Source organism: Pteropus alecto, unplaced genomic scaffold (assembly GCF_000325575.1).
Source record: "Pteropus alecto unplaced genomic scaffold, ASM32557v1 scaffold20, whole genome shotgun sequence".
Lineage (NCBI taxonomy): Eukaryota > Metazoa > Chordata > Mammalia > Chiroptera > Pteropodidae > Pteropus > Pteropus alecto.
In genome coordinates this window covers 36,781,406-36,800,414 of record NW_006436298.1, presented here as the reverse complement: position 1 = coordinate 36,800,414, position 19,009 = coordinate 36,781,406, and the positions used below count along the sequence as shown (strand labels likewise).

Sequence of the window (19,009 nt, the reverse complement as noted above, 5' to 3'; positions counted from 1 at the left end):
TAGCTCAACGCGTTTCCAGCAAGCAGTGGTACTTCTAGTGAAATGTCTCTTTAGTTTATAAGCTTTTGCATTTAATTTCTGCTAATGTCACTCTTCAAGAGGAGCACAGATGATTATAATGAAATAGATTTGATATCCAAGACTAGCATTCATTCAGGGAAAGAAAGATTTTAAGTAGGGCCGGAAATGCAAATGAAAGGTAGGGAGTGGTGGTGGTGGGTTGTCATTGGTTAATGGCAAGAAATTTGGCTCAAGAAGTCTTATAACCTATCTTAAGGATCTTGAACTTTATTCTGAAGACAAAGGGAAATATTTTAAGGGTTTGTTTGTTTGTTTATTTGTTTTAATCAAGGGAGTGGTGTGTCTTATTTACCTGTTAAGAATCCTATTTACTTCTCAGGAAAGTAAATAGTTTGGAAGAGAGGTAAGTATGAATAATGACAGAGCAGTGAAGGTTTAGAAATCCAGTGGGTAGTGACCTGAACTAGGAGATGGAGAGAAGTGTATGGATTCCCAAAACTACCAGATTTATTGACAGCACGTGGGTGCCAAGGGTTACACATTATTCCTAGGCTTCTTTTACTTGATGTCTGGAGAACTGTGGTGTCATTTACTGAAATGGGCAGTGGGGAAACACAGGCTTTTAAGCAGATTTTCACTTAAGCCTGTGGGTGTAATCGAAGTGGGTGTCAGTCTTCTAGAAATAATCAGAGTAGCCTCTAACATTTGGATTCCCTCACCAAGAGCTTTGGTTGTGAGCATTTAGAGAAGAGAAATTTATCACGGCCGATTTTTATAAATCATTTCCTTTGCTTTTTTTCTGCTCTTCTTGATGACATGAAGAGTCACCTTGCAAAGAAAGAGAAATCACAAAAGACAGCCTGAAGTGTGGGGATGGGGGAGAAAAAGGGGATGGGATGGGGAGAGAAAGAGAGGGAAGGAAGGAGAGAGAGAAAATAGTAAGTTAGTGGTGTTGGCCTGGGGTCATGTTGGTAGTTCATTAGATTGGTTCATAAACCTCTGGTCTCTCTCTCTCCATTGACACAAAGGTGAATGGTAGGATGGGTGGCGGATGGGAAGCTAGCCAAGTTATATAGCACCCTATTAAGAGAGATCTAGGATCAGATTTCTCAGATTCCAGTCTGGCTTTGCTACTTGACTAGTTGCGAAATCTTGGACAAGTTACTTCATCGCTTTGTGTCTGTTTCTTCATCTGCAAAATGGAGATTATAATAGTACTGACCTCATTTTAAAATTTTGCATAAGTTATTGTATGTAAAATACTTGGAATGAGTTACTATATTTACAATGTTTAGAAAAGTGGGTGGCACTATTATAACAAGTTTTGTTCAGGCGAATGGAATGAGTAAAGCTGCAGATAATGAGCAGGGCCTTTAAGTGGAAGTCTTGATGGAATTTTTGTCCTGTGCCTGTGATTTTAGACCCTGTAGCTAACACATATCATATAAGTTGGGTCTTTGTGATTTGTTCTCTCATTAAGATTATGCCGTCATAGTAGTGGCAATGGCAGTAATGAGAATGGTAGGAATAGCTTATATGTAACCTCCATGTCAGCCTTATACAGTGTAGATACTTCACTTACCCGGTTTTACAAGTGAGGGGACTGGCCATTAAGAGAGGTTCAGCCACAGACCAAGGTGACAGGCTAGAGAGTGCTGGAGCTGGGGTGCAATCCAGCCAGTCTAACTTGAGAGCCTGTGTTTTTTAGCCACTACCCTGTATTGCCTCTGTCGAGTGTGTTTTTAAATAGTCTGTTCCCAAACAGTCCCTTCACAAAAGAGCAGAAAGTACTTTATTTTCATTAAAGGTGATTAGTTGTTACCTGAATCTCAGGCTCTGAAACTTTAGGTCTGGGTAGCATAAGGTATCATTAATCTCTTCTTTCCATTTCTCTTTTAGATATCAGTTTTTCTTACAGGTGAAGCAAGATGTCCTTCAGGGCCGGTTGCCCTGCCCTGTCAGCACTGCTGCTCAGCTGGGAGCATATGCCATCCAGTGTAGGTTCCACTTATGTAAATTTGCTTCAGATGTGCGAGAAAAATAATTGAATTTTTCTTTTTAAGCAAGTTCGTATGCTACAATTTTTCTTATCAAATGGCATGTTGCTAAAAAAAATTGGATTTAGTTAGAATTCAAGTTTTAATCAGCGTCCCTTCGGGGAGAGGTAAAAATGATGCCAGTTATATCTTCCTTGTAGTAGGTCCAATGCAGTTTTAGTCGCAGGAGTAGCATTGATTCTTGATTAAGTGGAAGGTCTGAACATTTGTTCTGTTCTACATTCTACCTGAGTTCATTGATCCCCTGAAGATATGACTCAGAGATCACATTGCTTCCAGGCCGCTGTGGTGAAGACTCCACGGGGTCAGGTGCCGACGCCACTGCAGTGTGGCACACGTTTGGCACTCATTGCACTTAAGCTGTTGGCATCAATATGATGACCATGTGGGGCAGTTCCAGGTTGCATTGTCATTTTGGAGACAGAGGCAGAGGCTGGGGGCAGTGAGGCTGGACAGCACATTCTTGTCTTTGTGTCACTTGCAGATCAGAAACATTGCAGGAAAAATATCCTAGGAAAAATGTCACATAGACGAACTGGGTTGGGCTGGGGAGAAGAGAATTTTTAAGCATAACGTAGTGAGCTTTCTGCTTTCCTTTTATTTCTTTGTATAAATTGTGGTGGGGGTTTTGTGCAGCATTGTATTATATTTCTATGACCATTATTTGGGGCAAATACATTTTGAATCACGTGCTCTATTTCTTAGTGTCATTGTCTGAGAGGATATATTGGGTTCATGGTTGTTTTTAATATCTAGTATTTCCAATATATGTACTCTAAATTCTGTTTACAACATTTTTTTGTATATAAACTGATGAGAAAAATTGAAGTGAAAATGAAAATTATAGTCTTTCAGAAAGTAAAACTACAGAACTTGTGTTTTTATTATGATTTTGTTTATACCATTCATATATGCTCATCAGACTTATTTTTTTCTAAATTAGTTATATATGAATTTATTAATAAGGCACTTGAAGAAAATGTTTGAGCATGATAGGAATATTTTTATTCCTGCGTATTTAGGAATATTTTCCTAAAATGGAAAAAATTACAATTTTTTTTTTTATTTTTTAGCTGAACTTGGAGATTATGACCCATATAAGCATACTGCAGGCTATGTGTCAGAGTATCGGTTTGTTCCTGATCAGAAGGAAGAACTCGAAGAAGCCATAGAAAGAATTCATAAAACTCTAATGTAAGAATCACATTTTAATAACTATAATCAACATGTTGTATGTTAGGTGCCCAGAATGTCATTTTATAATTGGAAGTTTATACTCTTTGACCAACATCTCCTCCATGTCTCCCACCCTGGTGACCAGCCCCTGGTAACCATCATTTCAGTCTCTGTTTCTGTGAGGTCGATTTCTTTAGATTCTTTAGATGCAAGTGATATCATACAGTGTTTGTCTTTCCCTGACTTCTTTCACTTAGTGTAATGCCCTCAAGGTCCATCTATATATTTGAAAGTAGCTAAGAGAGTAGATCTTAAATTTTCTCACCACAAAAAAGAAATGGTAATTATGTGATAAGATGGAGGTAGTAGCTAGCTATGGTGGTAGTCATTCTGCAATATATAAATGTATCAAGTCAACACATTGTACACCTTGAACTTACATGAGATTTTATGTCAATTATATCTCAATTAAGCTGGAAAAAGATAACACCTTATATTACATCAACCATCATCCGTTTGCTATTAGCAGTCTTAAGAAAAGTTTATAGAATAAATTTCTCACCTTTTTCTGAAACAGTCTCTCATTCTTTTTCTTTTTAAGGTTTTTACTGCATGTAACAATAAAATGCTCATAGAAACTCTAAACAATTATAAATATAAAGGAGAGAGTAACTCCCAATACCTAAAGTCAAGATATTTTTGATTATTGGCCTTTCAAACCTCACTATGCATAATTTCCTATAGAGAAAATTTATTACATATAGATTTATGTATGTATGATTTTACATAAATGGAGTCATTCTGTGTGTACTGTATTTTGCAGCCGACTTTTTTGTCACCAGTACCTTGTGAGATTTATTTTTTAACTATAAATATATTTTATAACCACAAAAGCCTTAATGTATTTTGGATTTGCTATGTCGTTAAGTTTGTAAGTTCTTCACAGTTATAAGCAAAGTCCTAGTCAGTCTGTAGTAACGAATCTGGAAATCATGATGACACTGGTGTGGAGCCTCGGAGGATGTTGTGTTAATACCACATGCACTTCTGAGAATATACCTGCCCTAAGTAGGATTTTCAATTAATGGCCTGCAGCATTGAAGTTATAATTTAATTATAGTTATTTTAGTTAAATCTTCTATACCGATTAACTTCGCTTTATTGCCTTCTTATGTAACACTCCCTCTTGAATTTGCTTGGTTTCAGATCTAGTATAGTTAAGAAAAAAAATGTAGAATTAATATGGTCAACAAAAAAATGTTTGCCTGAAAGATCTGTTTCAGTGAGTAGTCGCAGAAGTCAATTCCTGAATTGCAATCAGAGAAAGCAGACTCCATCTTGTATTAGTGTGCACCAGAATTTTCTCCGGGCTGATTATAGAGCCCTTCATTTTAAGGTTTCGCTGAAGTGGATGCTAAGAAAGTGCCTGTTATAACATTATGTTTGACACATTTTGAGACTGCTAATTCTAGGAGTTTCAAAGCACAATTATATTTTGAAATTATCAAGGAGCGTTGGGTAAAGGGCCTTACATGTTTTATGTGATGGTGTTGACAATGTGACTGTTACTTAAAAGGGAATAAAGCTCGATCAAGCTTTGGTAGCTTTCTTGTATCTAATTTGTGATGAACATTTTTTATAGATTTCAAAAATATGGTTTATTACTGGGTTTTCCAAGGTGATATGAAACATAGGAATACATCAAAGCAGGATTTCTTAATTTTAAAAAAGTTCATAGCTCCTTTTGTTAACCATAAAAAATCTTTTTACACACACACACACACACACACACACACACACACACACACACACACAGCTCTGCTTATCCATGGAGATTCCTGGCAGATGCTCACCCTCATTAGGAATGAATGCTGTTTTTTGTCTATTATTGCCAGTGAAGATTTTAGGTAGATTTCTGTACTTTGTATTAAGAAAATGACAAGTATTTTTTACAATTTCTAAATACTAACTAATGTGTTTTCAAACTGCTGTGCTCAGGAGAGGCTGATGAGCTGGTTGGGTGTGGGGGAGTCCATTCTCTTCTTCCACCCACCACTGCTCTCATTCCTTTTTCCTCCTGACAGAGAGCTAGCTGCTGGTGCATGGAGACGTTTTACTCTTTGTCAGGGGTATGCTTTTTAAATTTGAGTGCTCCTTAATCTCTTTGGGGGTTTCTGAAGTTGAGAATTTTTAATATATGCTAGGACATTGGGATTGGCTATAATGAGCAAAAATGGATTCGGTAAATGAAATTAACTTAACACGAGTATCACTTCAGAGTATAAAATTCGGTCACCAAGTAAGCAAGGGGCATCTTGAAATATAAAGACTTACATTTGCATTAGCACAAAGGATTATTTATTTTTACAGTGAATATAGTGAAGATGGTTTATATTCCCTGTAAGTGCCATAGCTATCAGTAAAGGAAGGCTCTTTGTTTTTATGCTGGATGTAGGGGTCAGGCTCCTTCTGAAGCAGAGCTGAATTACTTGAGGACTGCCAAATCCCTGGAGATGTATGGCGTTGATCTTCATCCCGTCTACGTGAGTGACATTTAATTAACACAAAATATTTTAAACTGATGACATTTTTCTTCAAGTGTCACTGAAACTCCCAAAGGAAAGCTGCAGTCCTGTTATTTCGTGAGAAGTTGATACTTTTTCATCTGTGTTTTTCAAACACAACGAATCTCTTGCATGGATTAAAACCCTAATGAGTTTTGCATAAAAGTCTGTGATTTTATTTCCATGTGTAGAAAACAATTAACTGGCCTTGAAAACACAATCTGGATAACAGCTCCAAAGGGCTTAGCTAAATGTCAAAACAATTTAAAATTGGTCTGTAATTGATTGTATTAGATGGAAAACAGGAGGGTTTTCCAAAAATAGATTTTATGGCTGAAAAAACTTTTATCAAATCATTTGCCAGGTAAAGTAGACTTTATGCAACAGTATAGGTGCAACTATTGGTGATTCTGCAGGTTCTGTCAATATTATGGTTATTGCCTATTGTAGTTCTTACCACTGCATTAATAGAAATATTTTTGCAGATTTTCTTCAGTGGCTGACAGAAACTTGCTGAACATAGTCATTGAGCAGTTATACTCAATCTCTATCAAGTGTTCTGTATCTAGGTCTTAAGCTTTGAACCACTTCTCTAAGGTTACCAATTGCTTATTCGATTCCAGTGAGATCGAAATATGCCTTTTATGTTATGAGTTTAGTTAACAATAGTCAGATTTAATTATTTGAGAAAAGGAGCCAGGTACCTTATTCTTTACATGAAATGAACTGCCAAAGATTATTTATAGAGTGTTTGTCAATTGGATTACGGAACTCAATTTTTAAGGAACTCTGATAAAACTTACTGTTATGCAAATAACTCATTCATGTATTCATTTTATGTGTCTTTGGCTCATCAGAGTTTCCTAAAACAAGATATCATATTATTTGTAAAGAGTTAGGTCCATCCCTGGGTATACCATTAATATGCAATAAAAGTTACATATTTGGGGGAAGTAGTAGTACCCTGATAGATTTCAGTCTCATCAGATCATTAAATGCTCTACACTGTCTTTAAGAATACTTTTGAAATGTTGTGGAATAGTTATATTTTTCCCTTCTAACCACATTAATCTTGTTAGATTTTTAGGTTTTTTTAAAATACGTATTTTATAGGAAATGTGTAAAGAGAGTCTTTTGCAAAATATTTCTGCATTAGTGTTATGTTTATCCTAATTCACAGACACTTTTTTTGTGGGCCGTGGAATTTATGGTAAATGAACTAGATTCATTAGAATCTTCTACACATTCCTTTAAGATTGAATTTTTAGAACCGAAAGTGGGCAATGGCTAGAATTCTTCCAAAACTTATTAGTTGTTTTATGGTCTTTGGGAATATGACTTTGCAGTCTGATATTTGACCTGAAGTAGAAATAAGATGAACATAAACAGGCAGTTCTGTGCATGTTCTTAGTACCCACTCCGTAACTTTTTCATTTTACAATTCCATTTTCTTAATTGAAGTTTATCATTGTCTGGAAATTAAGGGTGTCCAGTTTTTACCAGAAGAGATTGTATTTTAAAATTTTTGAGCAGTCGTAAAATCACAAGTGGAAGTTGGAAGGAGTAAGACAGAGACCTCAGAAAATCCAAGTATATGCCCTCAGGTGGCTGCCTGAACTTTCGGGAGTGGGTGGTGATGAACCAGGTCTCATGATTGTCCACACCAAAGAGAAAGATCAAGATGAGTCCTTGGAAAGAAAGGGACCCTTGATAGCGGGGACTCTTGATAGAAGTTCTCAATCCCTGGCTGCACAGGAGAAGCACCTGGAACATTTATGTGTTTTTGCTGTGTGGGCCCCTTGGTTCCAGATTCTGATTTAGCTGGTTTTGATAGCGCCCAGGCATTAGCATTTTAAGCCGAATGGGTGATTCCAGTTAATGTGCAGTAAGGGTTGCACACCACTGTAGAAACAACATGGGGTGAGTCGGTCAGTGGCCTGATTGGTAGTCTAGGTTCTTTTAATAACTGAAGTTGTAAGTATGAATGCACTAAGAAAATTTTCTTAAAAAACTGAGCAACAAGTTAGCTGCCATCATAGCTAGCTCTTAAGCTGATATCTTCCAAAAACTAGATCCAGTATTAATGCAACAAATTATGTTTGCGTGGCCAATTATAGTTTGACAAAGAGCATTTATATAAATTAATTCATAGTTATAAGTATATGTTTGTTTTTGCAGGGAGAAAACAAATCTGAGTATTTCTTAGGATTAACTCCAGTTGGTGTTGTTGTTTACAAGAATAAAAAGCAAGTGGGGAAGTATTTCTGGTAAGTATAAATTGAGGGCAGAGTTGAATTAAAGTTATACACTGTATATACTGGACTTATGGGACTTAGGTGTCAATGAAAGGATTGGAAAAAGAAAACAGGTATATTTCTAGTGGTAGATAAATGTGAGTGAAATTGGGTATAAGGTGTATTCCAACACATCCTAAAATATTTTCTCTGTAAATGTGATTTGGATTTTGAACTCTTGTCTATGGAAACTGTATAGTAAGATTTCATACCTGTTCCAGTGTGTGCTGGTGGGTTGTGGGCCTGGGACTTCTCTGAGTTCTAAATCTAAGTGGGGAAAAATCTGAGAGAGAGTGAGACTGTTATGGCACCACACTGTGTCTGAGAAAGCAGCACTGCCAGGACCTTGGGGATTCCAGGCTTGTCTGCATTTACTAGAGAAGCATAGGAGAATGAGGATGGAGTTTTGTTTAGGAAGGTGTCCAAAGCGGAAGATGCACAGGGGAACTCTACAATTACTGCAGCAGTATATAAAGGAACCACTGTGAATCAGTCTTTTTCCACTGGATACTTTTCTGAATTTCTGAAGGATTAATTCTTAAAAAAAGTAACACCACCACCATCTGTTTTTTTTTACCCCCCCACCCCAGGCCTCGGATTACAAAGGTTCACTTCAAGGAGACACAATTTGAACTCAGAGTACTGGGAAAAGATGTAAGTAGCGCTCAGTTTAACTGAGAAGGGGGAAGTCTTGCCTCCTCATCGATAGCTAAAAGACATTGATTGTGAAATAGAACTTCCATGTTTTCTTCAGTTGCAAACACATGGAAACCAGTTAATTGACTCACGTGCACAACTTCTTAAGGAAGGGACAGGGAATTGAGTAGACATGAATGAGCTGGTAATGGAGAAATGTCATTTTAGTTTTAGCAAAGGGAAATAAACCTTTCTAGGGCAGAGGAGAGAATAGCAGGTGATTGTTGTTATTATAGTTTGCTATCGTGCAGTTTGTTCTTCAGTACTGTCTGTGAATGTGGGATTCGTACAATCAGAAGGATTCATACAATCTGTATGCACCTGCATATAGAATAAGAAGTGTCTTAATTTTGTTCCAAAGTAAGCTAAATAACCTAGGCAGTCATGCTTCTGCTCCTTCCCTGCTGGGCGTGGTAGATAAACTAAAAGGGAGACTCTGGACTTTAAAGGGAGAATGTAAGATAGGGGTGCAAAAGAGCTGGCCCTCGCTCTGCACCTTGGCGGTGTCCCCCAGGACTGCTCGGGTAATGGGCACAGTATTCGTCAGAGCCTGGAGGTGCTTTCATGCCTTGACAGGTAGCTTTTAGGAAACTGGGCAAAAGAAGGCAAGGATGCGAAAGCTTCCTTTTAAGCTACCTGTAAAAATAGTACTCCCTTGAAGTGCGATGACTGTAATCCACATTTATGGGATAAATGAGTAAAAATATGATGTAGCAGAATCCACCCTTCTGTCTCTTTGATACTTACTAACTTTTTGCAGAACAAAAACCTGAGTGAGTGGCATTGAATCGATGAGATATTTGTTGTAAAAAAGAGATAAATGAAATCTGTGTTTATGCATCTGCAAGTCGAGACACAGGAAAAGTGGCTGTAGCTGCAGCTGGAATTGCTTCTGGCGTAGTAGTTTACATGTAGCAGCTACTCAGTAAATATCCGTCGAACGATCAATGAACTGATCTACTGAGATTATGTATTGCCAAATCCCAAAACCTGATACTACTATTTGTTCCTCTAGAAAAAATACAGTCATCCTCCTTGAACTGTGACATGCTGCCATTTATTGATAAAATTAAAATCGGATTTTGAAATGATTTTAACTTGTAAGGAGGGGGAAATTCCAGATTTTTAAAGAAATAATATCCCCAAACCTCAGAGTAGTTCTTAACAGTATAGTTTGAAGGAAATCCACTTTTCTTCAACTCTTGATTAGATGCACCCAACCTAAATGATGTGCTAGTATAAGATTGAATTAAAATAATCCGAAAAGTAGAATTACTCGATAGTAAGGTTATGCCGTTTTCTCCTTATCCTGCCGCTGGTTTTATGTGACTTAATAATGCAATGAGCAATGTCTGTTCAATACATCAATAATAATGTTTCAAGTTTTTAATAAGAATATGATAATAAAATGGTAAGGCTTCATGGAAGCATTGCCATTATTCATTTTCTCCTTTATATCTAAATTAATTTTGAGAGTAAGGTCCTTTGGTGGACTTCTTGTCGCTTATTATTACAGTGACTTAAAATGTCTTCTACTGCCTCGGGATAAATATTTGATAAATTCTCAGCCAATTTGAATTTTCAGCTTCTTAGGATTCTTCATAATCGGGTGAAAACAATAACAAAACTAATATCATCATGTTATTTTTTTAATGGCAGCCTCCATTATATGCCCTGTTTTCTCATGCACTCGACTCAGTGCCGGGCCCTTCTGCAGCTTCGAGAAGAAATGAATGTTTGGGTATGGCCTGAGACCCTGCACACTCCTGAGTCATTTAGGCCTAATGTCAGTGATCTTGAGTACAGTGTCAAAGCAGGTCACATAACTCAGGATTGACTCAAAGGAATTCTAAAAAAATTAGCACATTAATAGCACATTAATTTAACCAAAGCAACTCATTTCCTGAGCATTCTTGCTTTGTGGAGTCTTTCTTCTTTTTCCTCCAGGGTGCCACTCTGTAAGATAGTGATTTACGTAATGGCAGAATTAAGTTGATTATTATGGATGCCTAACCGTAATCATAGATTAAATAGAAAAGTCCCCTGAAACCTATCACCTGGAACAATAATCACATCAGCTTGAAAAAATGGTTAAAATGCTTATTCTATTGGTTTTCTGGTTGGCTGGTCGGGTCAGAGAGACTTAACTTAGTATGTTCAGTGCTATGAAGGTCAAATTCAAATATTCAGTTTCCAAAAGAACAGCGAAGTCCTACAGAGAAAAGATTTTCCTGGTGGCAGACCATACCACTAACACTTTCTGATTCCACATTTTAATGTTAACTGTGTCCAACATAACACATTAACATATCTTAATAAATGCTGATAACGTATTAATGTGTACTGTTTACCTAGTCATATATGTCTTGCATCCACAAATAACAATCTCGTCTTTCTCAGATATAACCTTAATGAGTTCAGTGATTCACTTTTGACAGTGCAACAAATGGTTGTCTGCAACTAAATACTGATTTTATAAAAATTTATCCCTCTGACAGGGTCAGAAGCTAATTATTATAAATACTTTTATGTATTATTTAAGCTTCAAAATAGGCACTGTGGTTTATACCTTACAGAAAATAAAAACTTTTAGTAAAAAGATCTTACACAGTGATTATAGAAAATCTAGGAATTTTCTATGAAGAAGAAATTTTATAAAGAAAAATAAAATTACCTATTAACATAAAATTCAGAGGTAATGATTATTATTTAGGTACAATCCCTTTCAGATTTTATCCTGTTAGAGTGAACATATAATATATGTATATACAGATATGTACATCATCTTTATGTGATTTTGTACACAGGTTTTCATCATAAACATTTTTCCTTTATTATTCTCATTCATTATGTGCCTGCACAGTGTTTGATAATGTTTTACTTTTTATGTGTTTTACTTTTTTTTCTTAATATTGTGGATCAATTTTTTCCTTCTATTTTATCTTATAATTGTTTTTTGCTGGTAGAAGAGAAAGCTATAGAATTTTATGTTTATCTCAAATCTCGCCATTTTGCTGAATTCTTAAGTTCTAGCCAAGAGCTCTTAATTTGATTCTTATAAATTTGTAGAGGTGTATATCACTAACAAATGAAAATAATTTATTCCCTCATTTCTGTTATTTATGTTTCATATTTTATAGAAATGCTAGAGAAATGTTAAGTGATCTAGCAGTATCAGGCATCCTTGATTGGTTTGTGATTTTAATTAAAATGCCACGTTGTTCTGCCACTTATGTATTAGCTTTTGATTTTATGAATATGTGCTTATTTACCTGGGGTTTAAATTTTTTAAAAGTCTGTTATCAAATGGTTGATTTTCACTGAAAGCCTTGAGAGCAAAGATTGTTGCTTGTTCACTCATTCAACAAACAATGCTTATTTCAGAACTCCAGGTGAGGGATGATAGTGGCTCAGACCAGGATAACAATCTTCCAAGTGCTGAGAAGCTGTTTGATTCTGGATTTAGCCATACAGTTTCATGGATTTGGGGAGGTATGAGATAGAGTCCTGGAGATTTAAAGGTGTTTGACTGGTGAAGCAGGAAGAATAGAGCTGCCATCAAGTGAGATGGAGAAGATGATGATTAGAGCAGGCTTAGGAAGGTCCAGTTTTAGCATGTTGAGTTTGAGATGTCTGCTAGACATCTAAGTGGAGACATTTAACAAGTGAGCTGTGTGAGTCTGGCCTTTGGGACCAACGTCTAAGCAGAATATTCACATTTGAGAAATAGTGACATATCTTGGTATTAAAAGCCATGAGACTGTGAGATCACTAGGAGAATGAGTATAGATAAGAGAAGAGGAAGAACCAGCAAAGGAGGTAGATAGAGAAAGTGGGTAGAAAGAACACTAACTGTTTTCAACTTTGCTAGGTAAAAGTCATGTATTAAGTAAGTGTCAATGATGCTGATATGTCGAATAAGGTAAGTGCTGAGAATTGACCACTGAATTTAGAGAACGTAGAAAGTTATTGATAAGACCAATTTTGGTGGATTGAAGAGTGAGATATAACCTAGCAATTTCACACTTAGATCTGGATACCTTAGAGAATCACAGGGATATGTGTGTTCATTGCAGCACGTATGTGAAAGTAAAAAAATAATAATAATAATAATAACCTGGAAGTCCATTATAGGAGAAAGAATACCTAAATTGATGCATATTAATAAAAAAGCAAAAGAAGTAATAAGAGAGAAATTGAAGATGATGAGTGTAGACAACTCTTTTGAGGAGTTTGGCACATAGAGGAACAAAGAGAAGATAGCTGGCGGGGGAGCAGGTCAAGAGGTGGTGTATTTTTTGTTTTGTTTTGTTTTGTTTTTAAAGTTGGAGGAAATACTAGCACATTTATACTCTGATGAGAATGATTCAACACATAGTGAAAACTTGATGACTTGATGACGTAGGACAGAAAGAGAATTGCTGGAGTGATATTCCTCGAGTGGATGATAGGGGATGACATCTAATGTATAAATGTAGGGACTGATTTTAGAGGGCAGCCTGGTTAGCGTCTGTGATTAACAAGCAGGAAGACAGAGCATAAAAATATAGATTAGAGTAGGTTGGTAGTTCTCTTATGACCATTCTGCTTTTCATTTTGAGGGAGCTAGATAGCAAGGTCATCAGCTGAGACTGCAGTTGGGGAGGAGGTGTTGGGAAGAAGGAGATATGAAATAGTAATTTTGGAGAGAAAATGGATAAGGGACATGTGGTTTGATGATATCATATGATAGCTTGGTAGTATGGAGGGTCATGAATTTAAAGTAAGCCCACTCATGGTGTGCTTTTCTGCAGCCATATTCATGAAGCAGGTAGAGAGTTGATTTTGTCAAGAGAATGGTACAAAGAGAGAGGGGGGCAAGGGACACCAGTGAGTCAGCGGAGCAATCACAGTAATTTATCATGGACTTGAAATTGGATAAGGAGGTGAGCAAAGACAATGAAAGCATGGTCAGATCTGTGGGTGGAGGCGAAAGATTTTTGGGGGTGGAGTACTGGAGGGAGTGAGCTGGAGAGAGAGGGTGGTAGTCAGGAAGTGAGGTGCTAGGCCTTGAGATTATGGAGGGGTTTCAGTTATTGTAAGTGGACAGTCATAGAGCAGTGGTTCTCAACTGGGGGCAGTTACCGCTCACCCACTGCCCCCCACCCCTGGAATGGAATATTTGGCAACATCTAGAGGCATTTTGGTTGTCACAGTGCTGGGTGGGAAAGGGATGTTACTGGCATCTAGCGGGTAAGAGGTTGAATATTCTGTTAAATGTTTTACAATATGTTGCAAATTGGTCCACAATGGTCTCCCACAAATGTCAATAGTGCTAAAGCTGAGAAACGCTGTTCCAGAATTCTGAGCATGAGAGCGAGTGGCTGGGATAGGGAGGAGGACAGCATCGTTGGAGGAGAGAAGGTCAGGGAACTGAGGTGTCTGGTTGTTGGAGGGATCATTTCTATTATTTATATATTGAAATTTCTAATAATTAACAAAAGAGTAGTATTGGAGAGAATGACAGTGATTGCAGGAGCATCAATGTGTGAAGGAGATGACTTTAAGGACGACAACCTCCATAGAGATTGCAGGTGATATAATCTGATGAGAATCCAAGCTGGGAGTTTTAGAGGAAAGAAAGAGAATTGTCTGCAAGTAGCAATGGGGAGCAAGGGGGATTTCAGGTGCAGCGATACGAGAATAGCAGGGACGAAAGGCACAGCCACCACTTGAGAGGACTGCAGTCAAGACAGTGTCTTCAGGGAGGGTCAGATTTCTACTGGCACAGAGGGTGAAGGCCATGTACGAGAACGGATTGAGGAGCTAGGGGATTTTGCTGATGATAGGTCATGGATTCCAGAGGGCAGAAAGGAAGAGTTTCAGAAGTTGGTAGCAATGAAGAGGGGACAAATTAGGGGATATGCTGAGCATTGCTTGGGGGTGACTGACATAATCAAAGATAGGGGAGCATCATGAGATTGGTCCAGTGGTTTCAAGGTGAAGGTAGAGAGACTGAATGTCAGAAGGGAGTGAGGGTTGGTTTCCATGTCTGCCTATCCACCCTGGTGATGGAGGAAAGAGGCCTAAGGGAAATGAGATGGTCCCAGTGCACTAGTTCAGTCTTACCTTTCTTGGGAGAGGGCCTCACTTACCTGTATGCTTGTGTTCAGTCTTGACACCGGCTGATTGACTTTAGGACTCGTGGAGAAACTAGGTGATACATTAAGCCCTGGGTTTCATCCACTGTGATCAGATTTACATTTCAGAAGGAGCACTGGCTACAGGAGTGGAACACGGAGGTGAGAACAGAGGCAGACAAGTTAGGAGACTGCAGACTGATCATTGTAGTCACCACAAAGATGGAGAGAAGAGAGCAGATTTGGGAGGCATTTTGGAGGTAAAATTGCTTCTGATTAGTAGCAGATGGAATGTTGTTGTGAAAAATAGGGAGGAGTTTTGTATCATACCCAAATTTCTTGGTTTCATCAACAAGGCAAGAGTTGTAGTCCCCAGCAGTAGGCCCAGAAGTTGGCATATACTAAGCGCATTTGTTGAATACATGAAAATTGAAAAAAGGAAGCTGTGATTACTTTTATGTATAATGCATCATGCAGCTAACCTCAGCTAAACTTACCCAGCGTGACAGGATGTAGAACCAAAAGGTTCCTGGCAACTCTGGCCGTGAGTAATTAGACCCACTTGGCAGAACTCTTGGGCCTGCTTCGGGAAGAGTACACGGGAAGTGAAGATGGCCAGGAGTTGTCACTGTTTCTCAGCAAGCCCAGGAGGTCTCACTTACGTAAGCTAGGGCTCCTTTCACATTTTAAATGGAACTATAGATTTTTAAAAAATATTTTTATTTGAATAATTCCAAATTTACAAAAAGTTACAAAAATTAAAATATTACAAAAAACATGGTCACCTGTTATTGTTAACATTTTACTTCATTTCCTTTTTCATTTATCTCACTCTCTCTTACACACACAAAAACACACCATTCTGAAAGATTTGAGAGTAAGTTTCACTTGCTGTATGTCTCTAAAAACTTCAGTATGTATTTCCTAAGAATAGGGATGTTCTCTGATGTAACTATAGTACAGTTATCAAGTTAATAAATTTATGTTAATATAATACTTCTATCATCTCCTTTCTATATTTCAATTTTGTCGGTTGACTTAATAATGTTCTTTATAGCATTTTCCCTCTCCAGGATAGACTCTAATTAGCCTCCTTTAATATGGAACATTTTCGTAGCATTTTTGTTTTTTATGACATTGACATGTTTTGAAGAATATGGTTCTGCTCTACTTTTTAAAAATAGAAAGCTTCTTGTTTCATGTTTGTCTGTTGTTTCCTCATGATTAGGCTGAGGTTCTGTGTTCTCAGCTGGAAAGCTGCATAGGTGAGATTGTTCTCTCGGAGCATCACATCTGGAGAGGCATGATGACCATCTGTCTTTTGTTGGTTGAGTTTGACCACCCAGTCACGGTGTTGTCCAATTTTCCTCTGTATAATTACTGGTTTGTTTTTTTTTTCTCCTTTGCAAGTAATAATCACTGGAGATATACTTTAATTCAATGCAAATACCCTGCTTCCTTTCAAAATTTTCCCGTGCACCTAGCATTTATTGAGGCTTCTTGCCCTGTCCGATCTTTTACTATGATGCTTGCAAAATGCTGGTTTTCTAGCTCTCCCACTCCACATTCTCAATCAGTTATTTACATGGACTTATTTCTCTTTTGTTTTTTTTTTTTCAGTGGTTTATAATACATTATGGTACCTAAGTATTTGATCTGTGTGTGCCCTTTTAATCTGGCTTCTGTGCCCTTTTGACCTGCCCCTGTATTTTTTTTTGTCACTTTTCTTCATTTTGGTACAATATGGTGTTTCAAGTATATCGTGTACCCACCTTGTTATCAGCCATTTCTCCAAAGAGCCCTGGTTCCTTTAAGTGGGAAAAGGTCAAGATCTGGGTGTTAGGTGTAGTCATTGCTACTGGGGTGACATTTCTTGCCTGTTCTGTGGACAAAGCTAGGGAATATATACATGCATATACACATACATGCAGATATACATACACACATACATACCTGACCATATAAACATGCTTATGTACATTTTAGAAAGCATGAGTTCATACCATCCCTCTAATTTCCATCCATCTCCACAAGATTCTTTCTGCCTTTTCTCAGTTCAAATTTGTATGTCCCTTCTCTGGCCTTGAGAATTTTGGCTCCCAACAGCAGTGACACATTTACTTTTTTGCTCAATTCTAAAATACATCTCAAATAGTTCCAGAATTACTCTGGCCAAACCACCAAAATTGATACTTGCTTCCAGTTTCACTCACATATACCATCTTGCCAAGACTGAAGGCATATATTCAAATACCATGTTCAAAATTTACTTGAGTTGGCTTCCTTCTCGCCTTTCCTGTCACTGTGGTTATGGTATTTATTTGAGATTAGTTAGGTTTACTTGTTTCAGTTGCTTTCAGTTATAGGTCCTGCCTTCATATCTTTATTTATTTGGTTTTATTTTCTGAACATGCTGAAAATTGACATGCTTCCAAAAGTAAAACTATATAAAAAGATACTCTCAGAGAAGTATCACTAACTTCCATATTCCTGAAATCTTGTCCCTCCACCCTACCTTGTAGGTAATCAACTTGAGTGTTTTATGATTCATCTTCCCCGTTTTTCTATTTGTAAAGATAAGTATATTTAAAAATTTTTCCTTCTTCCTTACCTAAAAGGTAGCATACTGTATATGTGTTTGCACTATCTTTTTCTTTCACTTAGTAATACCACTTGGAAATCTCCATCAGTTTATTGTGAGGTTCCTTGTTCTTTTGTACAGTTGCATAGTACTCTTGAATGTATGAACCATAGTTTATTCAAGCAATCACTTATGTTGGGACATTTAAGTAGTTTTCAATTATAAATTTTCCTTCAATCAGTAACTTTGTGCATATCTGTTTTTATATCGTTGGAAGGGTGTCTTTGGAGTAAATTCTCAGAAGTGGGAATGCTTGGCAAAGGGTAAGGTCATATGTAGTTTTGTTAGTTATTGTCATGTTCCCCCTGCCCCCAATCTCCATCCAAAGTTTTTGTGGCATTTTGTATTTACACTTACAGTATATGAGTGTACCTGGGATGATAGATGTAATATTTTCCCCCAAGTGTTCATGAGTGTGTCTTTGTTAGTAGTATTTGAATCCTTATGCCACATGACAGTTTGGTTTGGACTCATTCAGGTTCAGGGATGAAATACTAGACATGTGGTCAAATAGCATGGTTTAAGTCCAGGTCTGTCACTAACCTAACTTTGTATGATTCACTGAACAACATTTAACCTACATTTTCTTAAAGTGAGGATGATAATACCTGTCTTATAGCATTGTTGTGTGGTCGAAAGCACCTGCTCCAAAGTTGAACGTGTAATAGGCACCTGGTACATGTCTCTGAACTGGAACTCTCTTGGCCTCATGCTACTTAGAGCTACTGAAGTTTTGCACAGAAAGGGACTTGGGGAGCACCTTGTTCTCGACCAGTCTCGGTTAGTGAATAGCTTGTGCCAAGGCAAGAAGGGGGCGCCCAGGTCTTTCAGGCTCATGGATTTACTTTTGTTCTACTTACTAGTGTGTTTGTTGATTTTCTCCATAATTAAAATACATAGGCCATTGGAAGAAATTTTTGAATTATGCTATAAAATTTTTTTTAAATTGAGTATCAGTAGATCTTATTAGATATGCCTTCATTTTAACAAGCTTAAATAACATTTGTTATTAATTTTTTTTAACATTTGTAGACTGGAAATAATGATGAATTACTACTAAAAACTCAAATCTGCAAGTGGAAGAGATATGTTGACGTATTAGTAAGTGCTACAGTTCTCTAAAGAGATGAGGAAAAGAGAGAATGAGAACAGTAATAATAAACATAAACCATCTGAAATTTTGGGCTTGTATCTGTGAATTTTTTCAAATAGGAAGCAGAATAAGCTCAATATAATAGTTTTCAAAGTTTACTGAAACATGATATAAATATTCTCTAATGTTTTGGCTCTTTTTTTTTTTTAATTTTGAGAGGAAAGGAAAAAGAGAAGCAACAATCTAACCCATCCTTTCCAACTCTATAATTTATGTTTCATTGAACTAGAGTTATATATAATTATTCATCAAGCTATCAATTATTCATCTACAAAAGGTAAAAAGCTT

The 19,009-nt window shown here is 37.1% G+C and overlaps 1 protein-coding gene across 1 annotated transcript in view; it reads left to right on the top strand.

Moving 5' to 3' along the window:
- The window catches only part of EPB41L4A (erythrocyte membrane protein band 4.1 like 4A), a 209,250-nt gene that overhangs the window by 111,043 nt on the left and 79,198 nt on the right, over positions 1-19,009 (top strand). The window contains exons 5-9 of the mRNA XM_015590363.2: positions 1,921-2,018; positions 3,152-3,272; positions 5,710-5,797; positions 7,997-8,085; positions 8,703-8,766. Coding sequence (XP_015445849.1) covers positions 1,921-2,018; positions 3,152-3,272; positions 5,710-5,797; positions 7,997-8,085; positions 8,703-8,766 — 460 coding nt within the window. The remainder of the gene's footprint in view (positions 1-1,920; positions 2,019-3,151; positions 3,273-5,709; positions 5,798-7,996; positions 8,086-8,702; positions 8,767-19,009) is intronic.